General features: G+C 34.3%; 1 protein-coding gene across 1 annotated transcript in view; it reads right to left on the reverse strand.

Annotated features, from left to right (window-relative positions):
• Positions 1-433: 433 nt before the first annotated feature.
• Akap9 (A-kinase anchoring protein 9) overlaps positions 434-26,308 on the reverse strand; it is a 42,063-nt gene continuing 16,188 nt past the window's right edge. The window contains exons 9-27 of the mRNA XM_048785400.1: positions 24,771-24,911; positions 23,804-24,292; positions 23,346-23,409; positions 23,011-23,132; positions 21,964-22,155; positions 21,554-21,742; positions 18,191-18,335; positions 14,090-14,309; positions 13,247-13,397; positions 11,081-11,746; positions 10,643-10,842; positions 10,229-10,334; positions 8,210-8,392; positions 7,116-7,316; positions 5,972-6,201; positions 3,784-3,869; positions 2,694-2,823; positions 2,040-2,178; positions 434-983 (exon numbers count right to left, since the gene is read on the reverse strand). Of these exons, the coding sequence (XP_048641357.1) occupies positions 2,076-2,178; positions 2,694-2,823; positions 3,784-3,869; positions 5,972-6,201; positions 7,116-7,316; positions 8,210-8,392; positions 10,229-10,334; positions 10,643-10,842; positions 11,081-11,746; positions 13,247-13,397; positions 14,090-14,309; positions 18,191-18,335; positions 21,554-21,742; positions 21,964-22,155; positions 23,011-23,132; positions 23,346-23,409; positions 23,804-24,292; positions 24,771-24,911 (3,618 nt within the window). The 3' untranslated portion in view covers positions 434-983; positions 2,040-2,075. The remainder of the gene's footprint in view (positions 984-2,039; positions 2,179-2,693; positions 2,824-3,783; positions 3,870-5,971; positions 6,202-7,115; positions 7,317-8,209; positions 8,393-10,228; positions 10,335-10,642; positions 10,843-11,080; positions 11,747-13,246; positions 13,398-14,089; positions 14,310-18,190; positions 18,336-21,553; positions 21,743-21,963; positions 22,156-23,010; positions 23,133-23,345; positions 23,410-23,803; positions 24,293-24,770; positions 24,912-26,308) is intronic.

Below are 26,308 nucleotides of genomic sequence, written 5' to 3' on the forward strand. Positions count from 1 at the left end.
TTTAGTGAGTTGCCATGTTATTGGGGAACACTCTAGATAAAGAAACAACATCCGTGACAGCTTCCCAGTCTGAATTGTGTTGGACAGCAGGAATTCTGTTTGATTCTGCTGAAATCTAATTAATAAATTTAGATTATTTGAGCTAAATGATTTTTGTGTCATAGTGGACCACAGATTGTAAAGACATACCGTTAGATACATGTAACACCAAATGTAATTGAATAAATATGGCTTTTAAGAAATATTATACTTAGATATAAGTTGATGGAAAGGCAGAGGGAAAACCTTCATAAAAAACCCTAATATCCAATTATATGAGGACAACTTTCTGTTTGAATCCTAAGGTCTTGCATATTTAAGATAAGTAATTTATGAGGATATGCACCAGGAACTATATGGCTCAGTTAAAAATGAAGAAGTTTCAAATACAGTGTGGTGAAAATGGTGAAGTCATTTTTATTTTCAGTGCTTTGACAAAATACCCCATAAAATTCAAAACTTCTACCATTATACAAAAATAGGTGTCTACAAGTGATATCTTCTGTCTTCATCACCAGTAGCAAATATATTAGGCAGAAACATGTAATTTCAGTAGCCTTAAATGAAAAGTGCAGGACACTGCAAGCTACACATTCAGCAGTATCATATTGGCAAAAGTTTAATCTTTTCACCCATTTGATAAATACACAAGGTTTATAATTTAATCATTTAAATTAACATTCTGCAAATATACATGTAATTTAGTGATCACTGTGCATGAATACATACACAATGCTTGTATGTACAAATTCCAGTTTGTTTTCATGTGCAAGAGATCTGATACAATCATAAGCTGTGTTTGTTTTGGTCCCATTAAATATTCACAATATAAAAGCACAAAAGAATCTTCGATTTACAAAAGAGAATTTGTTTAAAATCACTTCAACTTTTGATGTTTTTAAAGTATTATCTTCTCATACCACTATGAAATGTAGTAGTTGAACCTGTAAGAGAAAAACAAGACATTTTGCATGATTTTAAATTAGATTGTTCTATATAAATTAGCTGGTATAGATAACAAAAAGATTACTCTTAACTCTCCATCAGAAAAAATGCCCTTTGTTCCTTAAACATCTTATTCATAGTTCAACTGATTTTTAAAGAGATTTCAACTATATTTACAAGTCATCAAGAGTGGTTCTAAAGCAAGGAAGCGAGACTCATGCTAATATAAAATGTTCTAAAGGTTGAAGTTCTATATATTTTTAGTATATCCTAAAAAATATTTTGGTCTTCAGATTCTGGGTCTTGTGAAATTTGGATGCTTAAAACAAAACAAACCTTTAACCAACAAACAGACTTCAACTATAATAATGAGAGTTTCCTAGTACTACAAGTTGCTTGTGTTAAACAGTGAATTTTTTGAATGAATGAAGAGATAACTACTAACTCAAAATAATCTGATATTAGTCCAGTTTGTGGGACTAGTAGGAAAAGAGAATCATTAATAAAAGTTTAAAAAAAAACTGTAAAAGTAGACTGAATACAATCAGTTAAACTAAAATGATTCAAAATCTCTGGATCAGAAGTGAACTAAAGGAAGACAGGGAAAAGAAGTTTTCTCATAATGAATAGAGAATCCACTTCTGTTATCAAGTATGATATTGATATTTTTGAGGAAAGAAAAGTAAAAGATCATTGTTAGGATTTTTTTTTTGGATCACTCTTAAAAGCACCATGCAGTAGTAGGGATAATGGTTGTACTAAGTGCTCAATCCTCTTCCTCACCAGTATCTGTAGGCCTCACCACTTTCTACCATGCATTACCTCAGAGCACCTTCCCACATTAGTCTTCAATCATGTGTTTTCTATGAGCAATCTACTGAATGAAGAGATAGTAGGGGAATTATTTGGGGGTGGGCAGGATTTGAGGTGATAAATCATGTCTTGAATACTCTAAAGTTAGTTGTGCTGCTGGTTACACAGTTTAAGCTTTCAAAATGAGGAGAGCTGTGGGTCTAGCACTATGGCACTACCAATAAGTGGTTAAACTTAAGCACCTGTCTGTACAGTTCCAAGTCTTCTTTGTAGTGCCTCTAGCCGAGTGATATAATCTGCCAGGGCTCTATAGGATCATAATTCTGAAGGTGAGAGCACGCTGTGGAACCAGGATTTAAATCAGCTAGGGTGCCTGGGGACCTAAGGATTAAAAGCAATGTACATGAACCAAATTACCCAGAAACAATGCAATCACATTACACACCTGCCTCCTCCCCCACCCCCGAAAGGCAGGCCACGTACATATTATATGATCTATATGCCCCATGCTTCTAAGTTTGGGATGGGAAAGAAATTGGTCTTCAATAAATTCAAAGAAGCTAGGGCTTCATGAAAATGCCAAGTATAAAACCTGTCAGTTTGTCAGTAAGTGTTGGATATGTAAAAATGCATCTGTCATGCAGACTAACATTTTCTCTAACGGCCAGGGACTTATCAATTTTAATCAACACTTTTTCCAATGTCTAACTCTTGCATATAGTAAGCAACATTTGATCAGCTCTGTTTCCTTTAACCTTAGAAACCATTTACAAATTTAAAAACTAGCTTTGATTCTGGGCCATAGGTTAAACAAATTACAACTAAACATGTCCATCTGCCAGAGTCCTATCAGTGTCCATCTTTCTCTGTTAAATATTAATACATTTAATTCTTACCTATTTTGAAACGGTAAAAGGCACCTAGGAGAATCCAGATCTGATCTTGAGCGGTATGTTGTATGTCTTGGTTCTCCATCTAGCTCTAGTTCACCAGAAGAATGATAAAATGGGTCAGTCTTTTCAGCACCTTAATGTAATGCAAGATGTTAAGAAACAAAGCAAAACACAACAAAAACTAAAAACCAAGCCCTTGAACATTTCTACAAAACAGTATTATACCATGTTTATACCATGTGAATATAGTGTACTATACCATGCTGTCTTACTTAAAAGACCTCAATCTTAGGGTTTCTGAATGTGTTATCATTTGGGGGAAAAGATAATGTGGATAAGAAAAATTAGACTAATGTAACCAGATCCTTTATGACTCCACTCTCCTTTTATAGGAAAAAAATTGCAATCAAGATTTGCTAATTTTTGGTATGACACAGATAAAAATTTCTCAGTGCAAGCATTTATATTTCAAAATACTTTCATGGAAATTTCCCTTTTCTCTGCTGCTAAACTGTTGGTAGAATATCTCCAGGTAGATTCTCTGTACTCTGTGCTCTCCCGCTTTTGACCTCATCCTTATATCCCAAATGTTCAAGCCCTAATGTTCTTTGTACTTCATTCTAGGTGTAGAGAGAAGGAATTTTAACTGTTCTTATTTTTATACAATGTAGTAGTAAACTCAAATGATTTGAGTATTATTAGATCATGAAAACTTCAAACCATAACCGTTTTACATGACTAATAGCTATTCTCTCTTGAACCCAGAGCCTTAAGTGCCCCTACTGGGTAATCTGGGACAAATACCATGTGTTTTCCAGTGCTAAATTTTTCATCTGTAAAGTGAGAATAATAGTAATTGTGATTACATCAAATTGGCAGAATATATGAAAAAAGCAGGGCTTAGTGTAGACCAGTGCTCCATAAAAATCAGCAATTCTTACTCTCTTTAAAACAATGAAGTCCCTAACCTTGTTAGTTATAAGCTCCTTTATCTTTGGAAAACACTGGCTCCAGAATTTGCTATTTGGAAGATATTACATTTTCAGTAATTTTAGAGGGCTGTAAATGTAGAAAAATGCTATTTTGACTTTACCTGGATTCAGTTCAAAGCCATCCCTGTTAACATTGGTGGAACTAGAATCTGTGACTTGCTGCCACCGTTGAACCAAAATTTTCATTCTAAAAAAAAGATTCCAAGATAAGACATCACAGCATATCTATAAAGATCATAAAATACACCTTCTACAAAAATTATTTAAATATGAACACAGAATAAGATTTCAACATAATCACAATTTCCTAATCCAAAACTATGTACATGTGCCTGGGTTGATGGCAAAATTAACTGGAACAGAAGAACACAGTTGTAAGCTCCCCTCACTTCATTTCCAAGGGGAAGCAGAGGTCTTTGGTGTTACCAGAATCAGGTTCTAGCTTTACGGATTAATGAGACAGGAAGAGATGGAGGGCAAAACTACACAGAAAGAAAGGAGCCGCAGGAAACAGAACAGTGGATGAAAGGCAGATGAGAGGAAAAAAGAATAGAAGGACCCATAAGAGGGAGCTGGAGGATGGGTGAGGCCATGTGACCAGGAACAAAAAACAATGCTGGCTTTAAATGAATGGGGGCATTAATGTCATCATATAGCTGCATTAGGTTTGCTGCATGGCCCATCTTGGCTTAGAGAGCTTTCTGGACTGCCAGGGCTCTGTCAGGATCATAATTCTGAAGGTGAGAGCACGCTGTGGAACCAGTCTGTTTCAAGACTCAATTTTAAGAGAGTCAAAATATAAGTCTCCCCAAATTCCTCTAATCAAAATGACTGGCTAACTCCTGAGACTTCACATGAGTGTCCCCCAAGTTCTGTGCATATGGCCCTTCCCCAACAGAAAGTGAGCTGTCTTTGGATTTTAGGCAGGTATTACATCTTTTTCATCAATGTATCTGCCAGTGCTTATCCTTTGTTTGCCAGACACAAGGTGATGTTGGGAATGAGAAGTGGGAAAGGAGAAACTGGAGTGTGAGACTACAATAAGGAGAAGAGGCAGGCACGGTGGAAGACAAACAGGTTAGACCTGAGCTGCTTTTAGAGAGCCAGCATGGGTGCAATAGAGAGACCAGGCTAATTGTGCCTACTGGGTTTATAACCCCTCCTTGTCCCCTTTTTCTCATTTGTGAACTGACATTTGGAACTAAGGAAACTCAAGTTTCCAGTTTAAAAACACAGAAACAAAAGCAAAACTCATATTTTTCAGAAGAAAAAAAAAGCAAAATCCTTTGAAGAAGCATCAAATGTGACCTGACAAGAACTACTTTAAGAAACAAAATTCCTTTGGGACTCTGCTGAGTTTCAGAGAAATAAAAAGGAGGGTACACATGGAGAAGCCTAAGTGTCTGAGTGATCTTTTAAAAATTTATTTTATTTTTTTAGCTGTAGATGGACACAAACCTTTATTTTTATGTGGTACTGGGGATCAAACCCAGTGCCTCACACATGCTAGCCAAGCGCCCTACCACTGAGCCTCAGCCCCAGCCCCTGATTATCTTATCTACTAGTTAGATTAGAGGACAGTAGTGGTTCAGGACTACAAGGTAGTTTCAACCACATACGGAATGAATGCCAAAGTTCCTAGCTTGGAACTACTAGGAAAAGAGTGACAAAAGCACTAGCAGAATCCCTGAAGGCCAACCTTGGACCTGAATGCAGAGGTAGACCAGGGCTTTCCAGAGCTGGGTACAAAAACAGGTTATTTTAGTAGGAAAGGAAGACAGATGTGTGCCAGCCTAAGGTGTGATTTTTCAAAAAAACTTTTCCTTTTTATGATATCTCTTATGTCTATGTATGTATAAGCTAGTTCATAGGTCTATTCAAATTAAAAAATGACAATTGGACTGGATGTGCCAGCTTGAGTCACCAGCTGCATGTACCTAAGAAGGCCCTTTCCAAAGGGTATATTTACACAGTACAGAATAAAGAATCCCTGCTAAAAGGATGAAAACCCAGAGAGAAAGTTATATTTTAGGGATGGCAAAGAAATACTATACAAACTTTTTTTCCCTCCCTATGGTACTGGAGATTAAATCCAGAACTGCTCTACCACTGAGCCATATCCCCAACCCTTTTTTGCTTTTTATTTTGACATAGTGTCTCAATAGGTTGCTGAGACTGGCTTCAAACTTGCAGTGCTCCTGCCTTAGCCTTCTGAGTAGCTAGAATTACAGGACAAACATCCCTTTAGAGGGTCTCTGAATAAAATCAATTTTCTTTCAAGAACTTTACCGTGAAATTGCAATGGACACTCTGACAGCTGAACGAAATCTGGCTAAGCCCTTTGGGCGGCTGATGAACTCCAGATTGGTGAAGGCTGGCTGACCCCGCATCCAGGCAAGGAGCGTTATGGTGGCATCCTCACATTCTTGGAATTCGCCCAATAATTGCAGCAGGTATTTCTTATGATAAATGAGAGCTTTACGAAAACTTTCTGCCCTCAAGTATTTACCATAAGTCCTCTACATTTAAAGAAGGGAAGAACATAAAGTCATTATTAAGAAGTCATTCAAATTGTTCTCTAGGGGATGATTATTACCTAGATTAAAAAAAAAAAAAAGCAGTTGTAGGATGGCAGGTACTGTTTTTAGCTTCATCAGCAAAGTTGAAGGTTAATGTAACTTTAACCATTATAACTTTGCCACTTTGTAGTCAATGGTATGTAAATATTATAGTTATGGTTTTAGTTTGAGTTTTTTAGCCCCTGTTCATGATATTATTGTAAATATTTTTGTCTTCCTATTATCATTTGTGTTTTCTTATGTATAGAGCTATCTTTTTCATCTGAGAATTTTTAAAATTTCATGGAGCTATTTTATTATTGTGGTCACTCATCTATTTAGCTTTTTAAATAAGCCAATTATTCTGTTACTGTATGAGTCATAAATTTATGTTTATTCCATAATCAGAATAAATATTCCCAATACTTTTCTTTCTCTTTATTTTGGATTTTACATTAAGTGATTATGGTAGTTTTACTACAATATTAATCTCTACACATTAGAGAGGCTACTCCAAGGGCTTCCCATCTTAGGGCACAATGTTCTTACACTGACAGTAGCAGTATGTTTGTAAGGAATTGAAAAGACAACAGTACTGTTTGTCTATTGAGATAGAAACTGTGGGCGGAAGGACAACCAGCTCTGGGTGTTGACACCGTGATTGAGCTTAACCTGTTACCAGTCCTCCCAGAAGAGGCATGCCTCTTCACAAACCTTCTGTGACATGCTAGAGACCTTGCAATCACAACACACTGAATGGCCTCCGGAGACAACCTGAGCGCCACCCACATTTCTTTAGTCTGTTTGAGTAAGGGCAGAGAGATGAAAAAAGGCAAAAAATGGAGGACTATCATTAGAAGGAAGATGTCACCTACCTTTAGTGAGGTATTTTCAGAATCAGAGTTCAGATTCTGAAGTAAAGTGTCATTTCTCAGTTCAGCTTTCAGTTTATATACTTCAGCTTCCGTTTTTTTTAAGGTTTTCTGAAGAGCTGATTTTTCCATGGTCCATATTTCTTCTTCAGAAGCAATAATGGCTTCAAGGTTGGCATCACCACAGAATAAAAACCTAGAAGACTGAAGAGACAACAGCCCACTTATATAATTTCCTGCCCTTGTTGGTGGTACCAGGGCTTGAACCCAGAGGCACTCTACCACTTTAATCATGTCCCTAGCCCTTTATATTTTGTTTTGAGACAGGGTCTAAGATGCTGAGGTTGGCCTCAAACTTGTAATCCTCTTGCCTCAGTCTCTGAATTACTAGCATCATAGGTGTGTGCCACAGTGCCCAACTACTTACATAAAGAACATATCTCTGAAGAAAAAGCTGAATTAAAGATATTAAAAGTATCCCTATCATGGATATCTAGTCTTAGTTTCCATCCTCAAAGTCAATCTCAGCTGGTATTAAAAAATATTTACTCACTCCAAGTATATGGTCATTTTGCTGAGTAGATTAGCTTTACCCCTAAAAGTCCTTGGTGAAAGCCTAGCCACAGAAAAGGTTTATCAGATCTAGCAGAGCTTTTACTAAAAATGTTGAGAGACTTAAGAGATGGACATGGGGGTCCAAATGTGGAGCCCTTACTAGAGAAATGGAGATACTGAAATATATAATTTCAAAGCATCTTCCACTTGAGTCATAAACACAGTAAGTGGTAAATAATGAAGACAACAGTGAGGATTCACGTTGAACATTTCTCTACACATGTCTGCTGACAGTCAATACTGTATCTGTCTTTGGAGATTCACAGACGTAGATTGGATTATGACTTCAGGTCAGTTTTCTCAGAGTCTGGTACAGAGACGGCTCCCTCAACAAAATAATAGCTATTAATATTACAGTCATCCCTATAAAAATTTCCACAGATCCTCCTACACAACTGACCTGATGCTTTTACATTCAGGGTTAAGAACCAAAATTAGATAGCAGAAACTGTAACTTGGCACTACTTCTGAAAATGACGTACATAATCTCCACCAGTTCCTGTCTGTTGACAGCGCCTCAACTGCTCTTCCATCTTCACGACCACATTCCTCAAATTATTCTTTTCTTCAGTCAGTTGGCTGATATATCCTGTCAGTTCAGTATTTTGTCTGAGTAGTCTTTCAGTCAATGAACACCCAGAAGTACCTGGTAATACTAAGGTAGGCTGAAAAAATAAAATGGATGTAAGATCACACAAGCACAAATATATGTGAAAGTGTGACGAGGCACGGAGAGCAATAGATTTCACAAACTGTTGCTTGGTTAAATCATAGAAATTTAGCAAGCAAGAAAAAAATCTAGTAAACAGAAGGAAAGGCACATATAAAAGCTCAAAGGTTTATGCAAGAGTATATTGCTTTTAGGGAGCTGTAAATTGCTTGGTAAGGCTAGAGAGTAAAAGCTGCTTCACTTATGAATAACAGACATAAATGAGGGCAATGGAGAGTCTTTGTGAGCCATGAAAGGCTTTCAGCAGGAGCTTGCCACAAACAAAGTTCCTTTGGTAGCCATGTGCACAGTAAAGTAAATTAGGGTAGATACAATGTCCAAGTGTTAGGCAAACTCCTCGAGAGACAAAGAGAGAGAGAGAGAGAGAGAGAGAGAGAGAGAGAGAGAGAGAGAAGAGAAGAAAGAAGAAGGAGGAAGAGGAGGAGGGGGAAGGGGAGGGGGGGAGAGAAGTTTTTAATATTTATTTTTTTAGTTTTCAGTGGACACAACATCTTTATTTTATTTTTATGTGGTGCTGAGGATTGAACCCAGCGCCCCGCGCATGCCAGGGAAGCGCGTTACCGCTTGAGCCACATCCCCAGCCCTGGGCAAATGGGATGGATATTTAAGGAGGTAGAAGACATAGAACTTAGTGACTGCTTAGATGTACAGGTCAAGGGTGAAGGAAAACAGTGCATGGTGACTTGGGTTTTATACTGGGTGATGCCAATGACCAGAAAGGGGGTCTAGGGCATGAGGGAGAAAGGGAAGATGATGTTCAATTTGGAAGGTGCCTGGGAATTTCCTAAGACACTATGGGGTATATTTCTTCTTCTTTTTTTTAATATTTATTTTTTAGTTGTAGTTGGACACAATACCTTTGTTTTACTATTTTTATGTGGTGCTGAGGATTGAACACAGGGCCTTGCACAGCGCTAGGCGAGTGCTCCTCTACTGAGCCACAACCCCAGCCCTGGGGTATACTTCTTAAAGAAAAGGTGTTAATCATTAAATGAACTTGGAGTCCAGGTCAAAGGTCTATAATGGAGCTACTGTCTACTTGACAATAATCTTCATGAGGGTAAGATTTCTGTCAAATTTGTTCATTGTATCCCTAGGACTTAGTATAGTACATGGCATATAGTAGGTGCTCAATATAAAATATATTATCACTTGCTAAGTCTAGTGAGCACTCAGGCTATGGGAATGATAAAAATATGAATAGATAAAAACATGAAAAATGATAGAAGAGGAACATATGAAAGAAACCGATAAAGAAGCAGATGAAAGAATACTGACATAAAAGGCAAGGAAAGAGAAGGGTTCAAGAAGGTGGAAGACACTGAAAATGTCAAATTCTACAAAGTCAAGAAAGAAAGGGAGTGAGGAGATTTATCAGATTAGTCACTTGTGAAGACACTGGTAGGATTCTGCAGGTGGTTTTATGGAGTGGTGAGGGTACATCTCAGACTGCTCTTTCAAAAAGCCTGGTCTCTTAAAAAGAGGCCAATGTAACTTGGCAAATGTTATATTTAAAATTTAATAAAAGATCAAAATGCTTATATAGCATATACTGCCAGTTTCAAATGATTCATATATATTTTTTTTAAGATGTTGATGGACGTTTATTTTATTCATTCATTTACATGCTGTGCTGAGAATCGAACCCAGTGCCTTACATATGCTAGGCAAGCTCTCTACCACTGAGCCACAACTTCAGGCCCATGATTCATAATTTCTATTAAATCTTTGCTCTTTATATTTTACAAAGAGTTTTAATTAAAAGTCTTACCTCTTCACCTGGTTGGTGAGTTAATTTCTGTAATTGTAAAGTAATTTCATCAATAGTTTCCTGTGCCCAAATGAAAGCTTCATCATCTGCTGTTTCAAACTGTAGTCTTCAAAGAAAAGACAAAGTCAATACAGACCTCCTCAGGGATGCTTACTAACACAAACACCACAGATTAGGGGACACACTGCTTTGCTTATCACTTGTTCCTTAGGCTAAGTGTTCTCTTTTCCTGGGTTAAGTGTTAAGGTATTTTCAGACACATGGGCTATTTTTAAAGAATGATGTTTCCTAATGTAAATATGCATCATCTTTAAAATTTTAATTCTCTACTCTTGGCTACCTATTCATAAGGGACAGAGTCTACCTAGCCTGTCTAAGAATGCCATTTCTGAAGATAAGACAGAAAAGTCTAACCTATTAGAGGCTTTCTGGGCTAGATGGTGCAGTTTTGAAGCCACAAGTTGAAGCTTTTGTCTGAGCATTTCTATTTCATGGTTATAACCAGTTTCTCCTCCATTCATTTCAAGGTAATTTGATTCTTTTGTCTCTCCTTCTATTTTCTGTTGAAGAACCCAATTCCTTGTTCGATCATTAGTTAAGCTCCAGGTGGTTGGCTGGTGATTTTGGATAAAACAAAACAATAATTATAAACATATAGCGTTTCATATTCTTTCTTAAGAGGGAGCACAATTATTGTTTATATTCCAAATAAGGTTTATAGAATTAATTTTGAATAATTTTCACTTAACTATTTAAATACTTTAATCAATATCAAAAGTTTTTGCTCAAGGGGCAAGTAACTTGCTCAAATAACTTAAAATATATTTAAAAAGAAACAAAGTGTCAATTTACCTCATTAAGATTCTGATATAGAATTCGTCTACTTCGTTTTTCTTCTCGTTCTAGTTCTTGTGTCTGGAATTCCAGCATAATTCCCTGCAATCGCTTTCCTTCAAGGTCTAACTTATAAACTTGTTGCCTCTTCTCCTCCAGCTGGCGCTGAAGATCTTCAACTTTGGACTGGAGCTCACGCATTTTTTTCTGCCCCTCAGTATTGGCCTCCTGTTCTGTCTGCAACGTCTTCCTGTGAACCTGTCTATCTTTTTCCATTTGCTGTCTCATTTGCAAAGAATCCAGTTTGTATTTTTCAGTTTCATTTAACAACTCTACTATACGACGGTGTTTTTCCTCCAGCTGTTTCTGTAGCTCTATAAGTAGGTCATCTGAGGGTAATGATGACTGAAGCTGCCCACTACTGTCACTGCTATGTAGCTGTGCATGGAACTGCCGTTCCCTATCTAGAATACTACTCATTTCTTGAATACGAATTTTTTCAGACTCAAGAAGTACTTGAAGCTCCAAGTTTCGGCCTTGTACTTCTGATAATTGGGCATCATATAGCATTCTCTGTGATTCTGTTTTCTGCTGTGATTCATTTAGTAGTTGTCTCTGTTCTTCCAAAAGTAGGTTTAGTTGAATATTTCTCTGTTTTTGATCCTCAAGTGAAAATTTCAAGTCCTTGTGAGAGAAAAATCAAATAACTTAAAAACTTAAAAATCAAATAACTTCATTAAAAATGTTTTGTAGTGGCTGGGAATGTAGCTCAGTTGTGGAATACTTGCCTTGCATATACAAGGCTCAGGGTTCGATCCCCAGCATCCCCCACTCCCCCCCAAAAAAAGCTTTGTAAATACATGATTACACCTTTATTAATATTAAATTGGTAGTATTTGGTAATAGAAAATACAACTTTTGTTCAGTTTATTAAATTTTCTCTCATTTGTGGAAGGAGACAGGAGGAGAGGGGGCAGGGGGGAAGGAATCTCATGAAAGCAGAAAGAAGACCAGTAGAAGAAAGGCATCAAGATGGAGAGAGAAAGGGAGGCCATAGAGAAGTACTGGGGAATGAAATCTAATCAATTATGCTCTGTTCATGTACATATATAAGACAATGAATCTCACTTTTACATGCAATTATAATGTACTAAATAAAAAATAAATAAAAGAAGGCAGACCAGTAGAGGAAGGGAATCAGAGGAGAAGAGGCGGATGAAAGGGGAGCTACTGGGGAATAAGACTGATCAAATTATGTTATGTTCATGTACAAATGTGGCATAATGAATCTCACTATTGTTGTTACAATGCACCCCTCCTTCCCTCCAAAAAAGCTTGGTAAAATAATAACACTTTTAATCTTAAATATTAATCTTACATAGTTAAATATGAAGCAGGGAACATTTCTCCAAATGTGTTTTTGCTTCACAGTTTCACTATATTAATAGTGTTTTTTTATTGTTAAGTACTTCTGTATGAATAAGTTTCTGAGAAAGCCTAATGTTGTTCTTTTTTTAGTTTTTTAAAAATATATTTATATATATTTATAGGTGGACACAATACCTTTGTTTTATTTTTTTTATGTGGTGCTGATGATCGAATCCAGTGCCTCACGCATGCTAGGTGAGCACTCTACCACATGAGCCCCAGCCCCAGCTCCAGCCCCCAATGTTCATTTTAAATATTCTTGAAGTGTAACAGAAGGGCTCCTGGTACCAGGAAAGTATTCTTTTTATCCTTCTTTAAGAGGAAACAGGAACCAAAAAACTACTTTAGTATTAAACCGACACAACTGCCCTATTTATCAAAATGTGTGTGTACTAATTCATATCCCCAAAATATGGTGCAGCAGAGCAATCTGTCTGCTTCCTCGGATGTAACAAAAATTTATCGTACCATTAACATTTCCTCATAATTCAGTTTAGATAACACTACAACAATATTCAACACATACAAGAGTCTAAGGTTGTCATTTTTTTAAAAATATTTTTTAGTTGTAGAGGGACACAATACCTTTATTTTATTTATTTATTTTTACGTGGTGCTGAGGTTTGAACCCAGTGCCCCACACGTGCTAGGCAAGCGCTCTACCACTGAGCCACAATCCCAGCGATTAAGGTTGACATTTTAGAGAAAAATCTCAAGAGTTTAGATTTTCAAAAAATAGAAGGGCAAAGAGAATACCTCAAGTTGTTCTTTATCTCTCTCTTCACTGCGTCCCAATTTGGCTTTTTCCTTCTCTAAGGCCCACTGGAGCTCTCTTGATTTTTTCTGTTCACTTGCTAGTATATCATTAAGCAAACGTAGTTCATCTGTCTTGTCTTTTACTTCCAATCTAAATAAAATGATTAAATGAACTTTCATAAAACTATTCTATGTATTGAGAGAAACAGGCAACATTTTCACTAAAGGGCTGAGGCACATTATAAACTACCTAATAGAAAAATATAAACTATTTAGAGATTAAGGATTAACTGTGGTTTATTTCAAATTACCTGTTCCTAGTAGTACAACTACCATTATTTACCACTGTAACAATTATCCAATCTGTTTCTAGAAAAGAATATTAACAAAACATTTCCCTTGTCTTTTACTGAACATGGGAATTGTCATGCATTTTTACAAACGAAATACCTTAGTATTTATACCAACAAATATATCCTTTTCATAAGCGTTATATCTTCAAATACTGTGTATTTTAGCTAACTAAATTCTGAAACACATTGAGATCATAAAGGTTAAGTTCATATTGGCTGGAGGTAAAACAAAGATCACAAGTATATCTTATACAAGTCTCAAATAGAACTGAGGGCCACAATACAGATTGGGCCAAAACAATCTTAAACTTATAATTTGGAAAAATTGGGGACTTTCACCCTCTACTGTAGTTTTTTTCCCATAAATAACAAAATCACATGCTACTTAAACAACATGTATTTTATTTTTATAATATCTGCATAATATTTATGACAAAAGTACTCCAATTCCTTCACTAATACACGTTTATAATTAGGAAGTGTGGTATACCTGAATGCTTCTAGTTCCTTTAGATGCTTATGCTGTGCCTTGAGTGTTGTTTCAAGTTCCAATTCCGTTTGTGCAATTTCATTTTTTAGCTCAGCAACTACCATTTTTTCTGAACTCAGGTGTTCTTGAAGTTCACTTGCTTTGTCTTTCATATTGCTGAGCTCCACTTGCATCTCCAGAATTTGAGACTGCTTCTGCTGCATAGTATATTCCAAAAGTTCTAAAGAAAAAATGATCAATATTTATAATTTAACCTAGTAACTCCTATTTGGTTTATAAATATTTTATTGATAAGAACTGATTTGTAACATAGGAGATAACTGCAAAGCAATCATGAAAGGATTACAGTCCCCAAAGTTTAATACAAATAAACTTTATGCATGTTTTCCTCATAGTGGTAGTGGCCAAGATTTCAGAAGTATTTATGAAAATGATAAAAGTTTAACAACAGGGGCTGGGGTTGTGGCTCAGTGGTAGAGTGCTTGCCTAGCATGCATGAGGCACTGGGTTTTATCCTCAGCACCACATAAATGTAAAAACAAAGATAATGTGTCCACCTAAAACTAAAAAATATAAAAAACTAAAAAAATTTCTTTATTTATTAATTTTAGTTGTAGATGGACACAATACATTTATTTATTTATTTTTATGTGGTGCTGGGGATTGAACCCAGTGCCTCACACAGTTAGCCACAACTCCAGCCCTCCAAGAACTTTTGAAAATCACACATAGTACTTGTAGGAGATATTCATGTATCTATGACTATAATGGTTGGCACTGTTTGCTTCTTTTGTTCAGCCTCTCTTTGCAGACAGTCCTTAGGAACTTTACTTTTATAATTGTTCCAGAAATAGAAGTCCAAACTCCAGTTGAGATCTTGTTTTTTTCAATAAAAACGAACCAAACCCTCCATAATACACATTTGTTACAATGAAAACAAACTCAAGAATTTAAATCTCGGCCAGGTGTGGTGGTCAAGCCTGTAATCCTAGTGGCGCAGGAGGATCATGAGTTCAAAGCCAGCCTCAGGAATGGTGAGGTGCTAAGCAACTCAGTGAGACTCTGTCTTTACATAAAATATAAAAGAGGGCTCAGTGGTTGAGTTCCGTCCCCGAACTAAAATCTTATACATGTTAAGTAAAAACAGGTTACAAAATATGCATCAGGATCCTGTTTTTATGACAAAAAATATACTTATGTACATATGGACATTGAAAAGGTCTGTAGACATATTTACTTGGGTGTTAAATAGTCATTATTTTAGGATTTATGTGACTCAAGATGTGATTTTTACTCTCTTGTTTTTTCTATTCCACCATAAATATGTAACAGTACATATTTAATAAGAAAAGTTTTTACTTAAAATTCTAGCAAAGTTCATCAACAGACATTACAATTAGTAAGAATGATATTACAAGAAGGACATAACATTGACTTTAGGTGATAATCATGTTAATTTAGCTTTTAAAACTATTTCTTAGGGGTAGAGGTTAATAATTTACACATATAAACATGAATCTACAGAGATACTCATTAAGACTTCAATAGCATTCTATATAAACAATATTAATTACCTCTAAAACTTTTCAATTAAGCCTTTGTCTACAGGGATATGTTTAACTTATTATACCTGTTTTCTCTGAAGAATTTTAACATGATTCAGCTTTTCAATGACAAATTTTGAGCTTCTGTGGTGATTTTAAAGTCTGCAAAAGCACAGGTGTTTCTATCATCACTACATGAAACAGTTACTAAAGATGCATGTGTCCTCAATAGATGAGAATTTAATAATGATTTCCATTTACAGTTAAATTAAATAGACTTTTATCAGAAAGTGGGGAAAAGATCCAAGCAAGCATATCACAAAAACAATAATCCAAATAGTTGATAATCATATGAAAAAGCACTAAGCCACTTGAATAATTAAAATCAATTAAAACTACAATTATGTACTGCACGCCAAACGGATTGGCAGCAAAGGTCTAACAATACTGGAAAGTTGGCAAAGTTGTATATAACACAACTCTCATATACTGCTAGTGCATGCACAAATTGACAAAACTACATTTTTTTAAAAAGATTTATTTTTTAGTTGTAGTTGGACACAATATCTTTATTTTATTTATTTTTATGTGGTGCTGAGGATCAAACCCAGGGCCTCCAATGTGCTAGGTGAGTACTCTACCTGTGAGCCACAACCGCAGCCCCTAACAAAACTACTCTTTAAAATCGTTTGGTGTTCTCTAATAAATTTAAAGATATGAATTCTATGACCCAGCAATTTCACTCCTAGAAAGACATAAGTACAATTGCATCAGAAACACTTTGCAACAGTGTCCACAACAGCAATGACTCTAATAGCTAAAAAGCAGAAACAATCCAAATCTAATCAACCACAGAATGAAATATAAGTTGTAGAATATCCAAACAAGAGAATTCTACATGGTAACAAAAATGAACTATAGATAAATGCAGTAAGTTGGGATAATTCAGGAAGGTGACAGAAGCAAGACATAAAATATACAGATAAAGTTCAAAAATAGAAAAACTTTAAACATATATGATTTTGGAATATATAAATTAGTAATAAAACTAAAGAAAAATCAGGATAACCTCTAAGTTGCTAAAGAGGGGGCTTCAGAATGTTCTACTTCTTAACACAAGCAATGTCTCCTCCATAGACATTCATATAATAATGTCATACTGGGGCTGGAGTTATGTCTCAGCAGTAGAGTGCTCGCCTATCATGTGTGAGGCCCTGGGTTCAATCCTCAGCACCACATAAAAATAAATAAATTTTTTTAAAAAAAGGTATTAAGTCCAACAACAACTAAAAAATAAATATTAAAAAAATAATAATGTCATACTGAAGAGTTGAATTGTTCACTTTTCTGTATGTTGTTATAGTTAAATTTTTAAAAAGAGGGATTAAAAAAGAAATGGCTACTTTCATTATGGATTTCCTTTTCCTTTAGGTAGTTATCCTCTAGTATGTAAAACACCTTTCTTAATGTACAGCTTTAAGAGAGTTCAACATCTCTAGCAATTAGAGAAATGCAAATCAAAACTATTCTAAGATTTCATCTCACTCCTGTCAGAATGGCAATCAATCATCAAGAATAGGCAACAACAAATGTTGGTGAGGATGTGGTGGAAAAGGCATACTCATACATTGCTGGAGGGACTGCAAATTGGTGCAACCACTATGGAAAGCAGTTTGGAGATTCCTCAGAAAACTGGGAATGGAACCACCCTTTGACCCAGCTATCCCATTCCTTGGTTTATATACCCAAAGGACTTAAAATCAGCATACTATAGTGATGCAGCTGTATCAATGTTTATGGCAGTTCAATTCACAATAGCTTATCAATGGAACCAACCTAGGTGTCAATCAACAGATGAATGGATAAAGAAAATGTGGTATATATACTCAATGGAATATTACTCAGAGCTTTAAAGGAGAGTGAAATTACGGCATTTGCCAGAAAATGGTTGGAGTAGGAGAATATCATGGTAAGCAAAATAAGCCAATCCCATAAAACTAAAGGCCAAATGTTTTCTCTAATTTGTGAATGCTAATTCACAATAAGGTGGGGGGTAGTAGGGAAGAATAGGGTTACCTTAGATTAGGTAGAGGGAAGTGATGGGAGAAGAGGGGAGGGAATGTAGGGATAGGAAAGATAGTAGAATGAAACAGATATTATTACTGTATGTATATATGTGACTACATGACCAATATGATTCTTCAACATGTATACTCAGAAAAATGAGACATTATATCCCATCTATTCATGATAAATCAAAGTGCATAAATGCATTCTACTGTCATGTATAACTAATCAAAACAAACAAACAAAAAAAGAGACCATGAAATTAATTTGTTTAACTTGGTCAAGGTAAGGCTACTGTATTTAAAATTAGATACAGTTGTTTAAAATCAATTTGACAATCCTCTAGCCACTACAGTAATTAATATAATTAATGTTATGAAAATGAGAAATCAATACCACTAAAAGGAAATGTTTTAACTGAGTAATAATAATGTAAAGTGAAATATTTTCACCCATTTTTGTAATTATATGAGTCTGTTTTGTAACATACCTAGGTTTGGTTTATCATTTTCTTGTTCTCTTTTCAAGGTCATTTTCTTGTCATTAATTTGAGCACGTAGTACTTCAATTTCAGATAATAAGCTTCTTCTGTCTATTTTTTGGAGATATTCCATAGCTGCTCGATATTCAATACCCTTTTTGTAACAAAGGAAAAGAAAAAATCAAGTGAAGAGAGTTGTAAAGATAATAAAATTAACAACCAGAAGTCTGAAGAATAAATGAACTACACATGCTAAAGTTTTTTTCTTTTAAAAATTTCATTATTTTTGTCTAAAATGTGGGAGGATTTCTTGCAGATAGATGCTTCTTTACCTCTAAATACTGTAGTGTACTTCCTAAAAATAAGAGCATTCTTTTACATAACTGCAGTATAATGATCAAAAGAGTAATTAACTTATCATAATATTATCTGGTATAGAGAGTTTTTTCAAATTTTGCCAAAAGTTCTTTAAGAAAAAAAAAGTGATTCATAAGTATTCCTTTGTCTTTCGTGATCTTAAATTTTTTGAAGAGTACAGACAGGTTATTTTGTTGCATGTCCATTAATTTAAAAAAACTTTTTTGGACTAATGTAAGTCAAAGTACTTGAGGGGTTCAGCCAGCTTTCCCCAATAATAGCTTATATAATCAGAGCACATTATCAAAACTAAGAAACTGACATGGATAAAATTCTATTTAAACTACAGGTTTTAATAAAATTTCATTTGTTTACATGTACTCATTTTTTCTCTTGGCATACAGTACTATGAAATTTCATCACTTGAACAGGTTCATATATATGTACCACAATAAGGGTAAAAATTATTTCAGTCACCACAGAGACTACTCTGTAGTCCTACCCTCTTCTCCCTAACCCTAACCTCTGGCAACTACTGATGTGTTCTCTATCACTATAATTTTGTCATTTTTAGAAGTTACATAACACACAGGAAGTTTAGGGTATTGATTGTTCCTTTTTTAATTGTTGAATAGTATTTCATTGTATGAATATATCACAGTTTCTCCATCTATTCACTTACTGGAGGACATCTGGGTTGTTTCAAGTATTTGGTTATTACAAAGAAAATTACTGTGAACATTCATAAATAGGTTCATAAATAGACACCAGTTTTCATTTCTGTTGATTAAATATCTACACGTGTGACTGCTAGGCTGTGTAACAGATGTACGTTTACCTTTACAAGACACTGCCAGATTTAGTTTCCAGAGTAGCAGTCCTGCTTTACACTGCCTACCAGCAATGTATGTGACATGAAGTTTCTCTCCCTCTTTACCAGCATTTGGTGGTGTCACTATTTTTTATTTTGCCCAGTCTAATAGATGCATGGTGGCCTCAGTTGGTTTTGGTCTCATATTTTCCCAAGTGGATTCTGATTATGCATTTCATAAAAGTATTAGGAAGTACTCGATGTCTTTTTTTCCCCATTACTGGTAATATTGATTCTGATCATTTGGGTGGGGTTTGCAAGGTTTCTCCAGTGTAAAGTTACTGTTTTTCCTTTTGTAGTTAAAAATGATCTTTTAGGGATTTTACTTTTCTTATCAACTTTTTCACATTAGTTTTAGCATCCACTGTTGATTATTGCTGAATTGATCATTACTATATTGTTGAATAAAGTATGATCTTATAATTCCTTCGTTCCTTCTACATTTAATAGCTGGCATTCAACTGTGATAATATATATCCATCTACATGAGCTCATGAATTCTTATTTTACTCTTAACTTTAAAATCTGTCACTTTCATTTTGTTTGATCTTTTAATTTTCTAACTTTGGCCAGTGAGGGAACCTTCAACAGGCTTCTGTGACCTTCTGACATATTCCCTTATTTCTTTGAATAATTCTTTACATGCTGGCAAAATGAGGGATTCCAGGTTTACCTTATTGTCTTCCTACTCTATTCTTGGAATCATCAGATGCAAAAGGATTCCTAATTCTTTTTAATGGATAACGTATTTAAAAAACCAAGTCCTGGGTACTAAGTATTGTGAGAAGATTAAAATTTTTTTTTTTGTTTTAGTTGTAGTTGGACACAAAACCTTTAATTAATTTATTTATTTATATGTGGTGCTAAGGATCTAACCCAGCACTATACACTGAGTTGCAACCCCAGCCCTACTGATTTGATTCTGTTGTAGGTCTTTTCAGGTATTCTATTTCTTCCAGCATGAATTTTGATAAGTGATTTTTTTAAAAAAAATTTCACCTCAATTTTTTTATTTGTATAAATAAAATAATTTATAATATTTTGTTATTTTATTTGTTACATGTTTAATTATGATCTCATCTTCATTTATAACATTTAAAAATCATAATGAATTCTCCAGAAAAGATTTTCTTATTTAGCATTTTCAAGGAACCAATTTTTAATGTTTTATCCTCTATATTGTACTGGTTATACATTTCATTAATGTTTTTTACTTTATTGTAGTTAATCCTCATTATTAATGGATCCTGTGTTTTCAGATTTGTCTACTTGATAAAAAGTTTTTGTAACCCTCAAATCAATACTTGTATTGCTTTGTCAGACATAGTTAGAGTAGTAAAAAATTTAAATTTCCTCATGCACATGTTCCTGGCTGAGTTAAACAAGGGCATACTCTACCTTTGTATTTTAGCTCTCATATTGTACACAAATGTCCTGTTTAGTAACTTGTTTTTCCATATTGTGCTTTTTATTTGTGATTTCGTGGTTTTAAATGGCCCACAAGTGAAGGGCTTGGTGTTCCTAAGTGCAAGAAATCTGTGGCATGCTTTAAGGAGAAAAGTGTGTTAGTTAGATAAGCTTCTGTATGATTGCTCTTCGCCGCATTAAACATTAATGAATAATATACAACACAGAAGGTATCTTTTTTCTTTTTTTAATGGCACTGAGTACTGAGCCCAGGGCCAAGAGTATGCTAGGCAAGCATTCTACCACTGAGATACATCTCTTCTCCCCTCCCCATATAAGATTTCTTTAAACAGAACCACACAGAAAATAAGATCATGTATTGACTGGTTGATGAAAATATTGTGATTGAGGCTTGCAGTAACCTATTCCTGTATTTCCTGTGGGAAATATAACTACTGCAAATAATGAGAAGTGACTGTATCTTATTCCTTCTCTTTTCTTTAGGTTTTACTCCTCTTTCTAACTTTCCAAGTTTGAGGACTATCTCATTAATTTTAAGTTTTTCTTACTTTCTAATATAAGACAAAAGGTAATGTTCTTCTCCTAAATACTCTTAGTGGCCCCTGTTAAAAATGCTAATCTTCATACTTAAATTAAGACTCTAAAACAAATCAGCAACTGATTTTCTTATTACTATTAAAAATAGTATTCTTTAAAATAAAATTTTGTTTTGATACCTGTTCTTGTATTCGCTGTTCCAAACACTTTAATAATCCAACTGCATCTTTAGTGCCTAGAGCTGTCAGTTCAGTCTGAAACGCAGCCAGCAAAACATTGTGCTCCTTTAAGAAAACATGTTGGAGAGCAAGTAGAAATTCCCCTCGCCAGTCTGGGAGGCTCTCATGAGATTGAGAATTATCACAAACCTAGCAGAGTACGAATAACAAAAGTTAGGTTTCAAATAAGCATGTTTTAAAAACATTCTACTAACCAAAATAGGTATTTAAAAGAACGTATGTATTTTTGAGTCTGAAAATACATACAATAATTTATGTGAAAATTCATATAAAAAAGAATTTAATTTACAAAGTTCATTATTGTCATTAAAAATAACAATGCTACATAGAATATAATATTCTTTGGGTACCTCAGATTCCCTTTGCACTTGTATTTTGGTAATTAAATCCTTAAGAGATGAGATGATATTAAGGTAAGCTCTTCTCTCTTTTAGCCAAAATTCTGAAACCTGTTGAATAGAATGATCTTCTCTATCACCACATGGTGACTCAGTGAGAGAAAGCACCTGCATGCACTCATTATGAACAGCTCTCAGTAATCCCTAGAAACCAAAATCCAAAAGCCAAAGTTATGACAACTTCTCCAAATACTGAAAAAATGAGAGCTACAAAGACAAATAAATATTAAGCAATATAGCATTATGAAGCAAAATAGATTTAGAAAAGCAACCGCAGAAAAGAAATTCCAGGCACCTTTACTAAATGCCTTCTTCCTGTGGAGAGCTAAGTCAATTGCAATAGATGGTCTATGATTTCCATAGCTTTCATCTCTAAGTTCCTTCAGTTTAGCTAATGTACTCTTCCTAGATTTAATGATTAGCCATTGATTTGACCAAAAGAAATACTGTGGGAAAAACTTCCATTCCTTGAGACTGCTTTTATAATTTTGGCAAACAAAAACACCAGTAATAAAAATTATTTTTTTAAATCTTCATAACATAATTATTTAATATATTGTATTTTATTATTTGTGGAATATGGAAATAAAATGAAATAGATTCTCATGGATTTTTTTTTTTCTTTTAAGTCATTTATTTTAGCCTGTTTTCATTTGAAGCATGAGGTGAGTGCTACCCTTTGCTTCTATTTGATGGGGTGGACTGTACTAGACATTGTTTGAGCAACCAGGGATGGTACTTCCAACATCCTTTTTCCTCAATATCTAGTTAACAGAGAATTGACAAAAAGATCTGGTCACTAATCCTGGAAGAAAGGAGGGAGTGGAGGGCAGAATATTTTCTCCTTCTCTCTCCCCCTTCCTTCGATCTTTCTTGCTATACAGTTTTTTCAGAGATCCAGTATATAACTTTAAATAAACTACTATGTTCAACATAGAAATTATACTGGCTAAGTTTACTAAAATATATTATGTTTCAGTAACATTTATCTTTTAGTACCTTTATTTTCTTTGGAAATGATTCTGTTAAATTTTCACCTTCTTCTCCTCGTCCTTCTGATGCTGTGTCAAATCCCTGATTTTGCGTAAGATAAACTCCCTGACTCCAGTCTGATCCAGAATCTAAAATAAAGAAAACAATCATTTTGTCATTTTTTAATGCAGAGTAATACTCCATTGTGTATAAATGCAACAATAAAAAATTAAAAAAATAAAAAAGAAAACAATCATTTGTTGTTAAACAAACAAACAAAAATAAAAAACATACCCTCTCCAAACAAAAATAACATGTTTTAATCAAATACTATAAACATTCCAGAATTTTATATAACTTACCACTGGAATATATTCCTCTAGTTTGGTAAGCATTAGAATACGTTATTTCAGGAATCAAGGATCCCTAATTAGAAAAAAGAAACAACATACATAAATATTTTTGTTTTAATAAAAACAGAACCCAATGAACTATTTTGCTGTTATAATGCTGTAAAAAGGAAAAGGAAAGAAAAAGAAAAAACTCAATCTAAGCATACTTGAAATGAAACTATCTTATGATTTATAACAATTTTTTCCTTATGGATATTACCATAGTAAGAAGAGATAGTTATTATTTAAGGAACCATAACAAGTTGCAAATTTACATAAGAACTCTATTATCTAATACAATGGGGAGACTTAAATTCTAATAGTATAAAGAAGAGATATTTCCCAAATTTCTTTTAAAATTTTTGCTTAAAAACAGATTGTTGACAACAGTGGAAACTCCCCCCACATGACAACAACAAAATAAATACCTCTTTAAAAGATCTCAGACACTGTATCACTGCCTTCAATGTACCACACTCCTCTGTCAGTAACTCAACAGCAACATAATGTTCCCTCTTTAAAGTTTCAGTTTCTGAAATATGTCTGGATTCCATATCCAAAATTTCAGCGGCATGAAGTTCTTGTATGCGTTCAATTCTTTCAGTAAATTGCCTAATTATTTCAGAGACTTTTTCTGAGGAACAGCTAGTCTGTACATCAATTTGAATTCCTGCATTTTTAACAAGAATTTGTGGAGTCTGGTTGCTCATGTTGACCTTGAGTATTTGGTCCGTTTGGGATGCAGTGTTTTTACCTACTTCAATAGGAAGTGGCTCTAAGCAGATGTTTCTGTTTGTTAGTACTTCAGACTTATCCTCTTTTATTAAGAAGTGGGATAATTTCTTTTTTTCCTCACCAAGTTGATTCTTAACTTGGCTTAAATCTCTCTGAAGAGATGCCATATTTGTCTCTTTTACCTAAAACACAGATGAATTAAGTTGAAAATCTTGCACATCAAATGAAGAACTTACAGAGGAGAGGGAAAGAGTATAATTTCATTTATATGTTCACTTGCCTCAGAATAATAGGAAAAACACTTTGGAAATTGTAATACATATATACTTTCGCATGTATGTATGGTCACAGGTTACTACAAAATTGAAATAATTTTATTAGCCTTTACTTTTGTTTCTCAGGGGATTTAAGTTCTCTTTAACAGCAGTTTTTCGCTTCCTTTGCTAAAAGACTAGAGATTAAAAGCATTCTTCTAATATAAAGATTCCTAGCAAAACAAGCAAGGAGATGGTGAATAGATTTATAACAATGGAATTTTTCAAAAAGACTTGTAAATTTAGTTTTTAAGTTATGGCTCTGGACTTGTTTCTATAAGACATTTTGAAAGGGAATTAAGATGGGTAGAAATGAATGAATTAGGAGTTATGTTACTTGTCTTACCAAAAGCTCTTTTTGAAGTTTTTCTGTCCTTTCTTTGAAAGTGGCAAGTTCTTCTTTGGTAGCCACTAACTCGATTCTAAGAGCCTCAAGTTCTTCAAAAAATCCACTTTCTCCACTGGCATTTATTAACTCAGTAGTTGTCTGGATACAGTAGAAAACATAAGAAATACATCATTAAAAAAAAAAAAAGAGCTAAGTTCAAAGCATTTACACATTCTAATGAAGCTTTTCCAAGACTAACTGCCTAGGGGTTTTAGTGATAAATGCTCTTTCAACAAACAGTGAAACATTTTAAGAACCATCATTTTGTATTCTTAAGGAAATAAGAAGATTTTCTGGGAATGAAAGACAAATCATGCCATTAATATATATAACATTTATAAATTATTGATAAAAATATTCTTTGTGCCACTCAAAAGTTTCATATTTATATTACTTTCCTCAAAAGATATGAGCTCAAAGATAATTATTATAAGTTATACCTAAAAAGTTATATTAATATTTTAATAATTATTACCTACAGAAATATGCAATTCCAATGAGCTAGGAAGAAAAAGTATAGTGAATGAAATTATTATCCTTTGCCAATATAAATTAAGTAGACATAAAATCCCAATGTATCAATTAATCTTCTGGGGCAGATAAGACTGAACTTCTGGTACTTGAAATTGTAAGTTTATTAAGTGAGGGAACTTGAAGGAAAAAAATCTTTGTCATGTCTGTCATACACTAAGAAATAACTGCAATTTCTGATCTTTATGTAAGTAGACTTAGGTCAGTTACAAATTTTTCCTAAGAAGAATAAAATCTATTATGAGGCATAAAATTTGCCAAGCTAGTAACTTGTTACTCATATGTTAATTTAATATGAATATGTTTTCATATTTTTATAATTGTATCTCACCTACATAACTTTCACAGATTTTATGCCAAAATTATTTTTGCAAAAGTGTGGTATGACCATTTTATGAAGCTCTCCCCCCAACCAAAAAAAAAATTGTGCTGGAATTAATTAAAAATCATCTATTACTATTAATAAACTGTCTTTGGTGCAAGATTAGAATGTATAGAATACTTATGAATATACATTACTGTGGTGGTGATGATTATGGGGTGCACTATGATACTTAAAAGAGATGATGACATAACATACTTAGTAGAGGTACATTAAGGGAGAAAATATTCACAGAAATTCTAGAGGACATTTGCTAAATTTAATGTTTGAAAATCACAAAATATATATGGGCCCATTATTCTAGTGATAATAAAATGACCCTATAGTGTTAAATTTAATCTGGTCTCTATACCTTGAGTTTCTGTGTAAGAAACTGCAATGTAACTTGGTAGGAAAACAAATGAACAGAGTATAATCAACTACTAAGTCTCAGCCAATGATAGTAGGCAACTATGTTTCAGCCAATCATAGGCAATCAACCAATCAAATCACATCCAAACAAGGTCTAGCCATGACCAATCAAGCAATTTCTGAATTTTATTTGTGAGTTCTGCCTCTAAATACGACCCACTGTTGCACAGTG

The sequence above is a fragment of the Marmota marmota genome, unplaced genomic scaffold, assembly GCF_001458135.2.
Source record: "Marmota marmota marmota unplaced genomic scaffold, marMar, whole genome shotgun sequence".
NCBI classification, from domain to species: domain Eukaryota; kingdom Metazoa; phylum Chordata; class Mammalia; order Rodentia; family Sciuridae; genus Marmota; species Marmota marmota.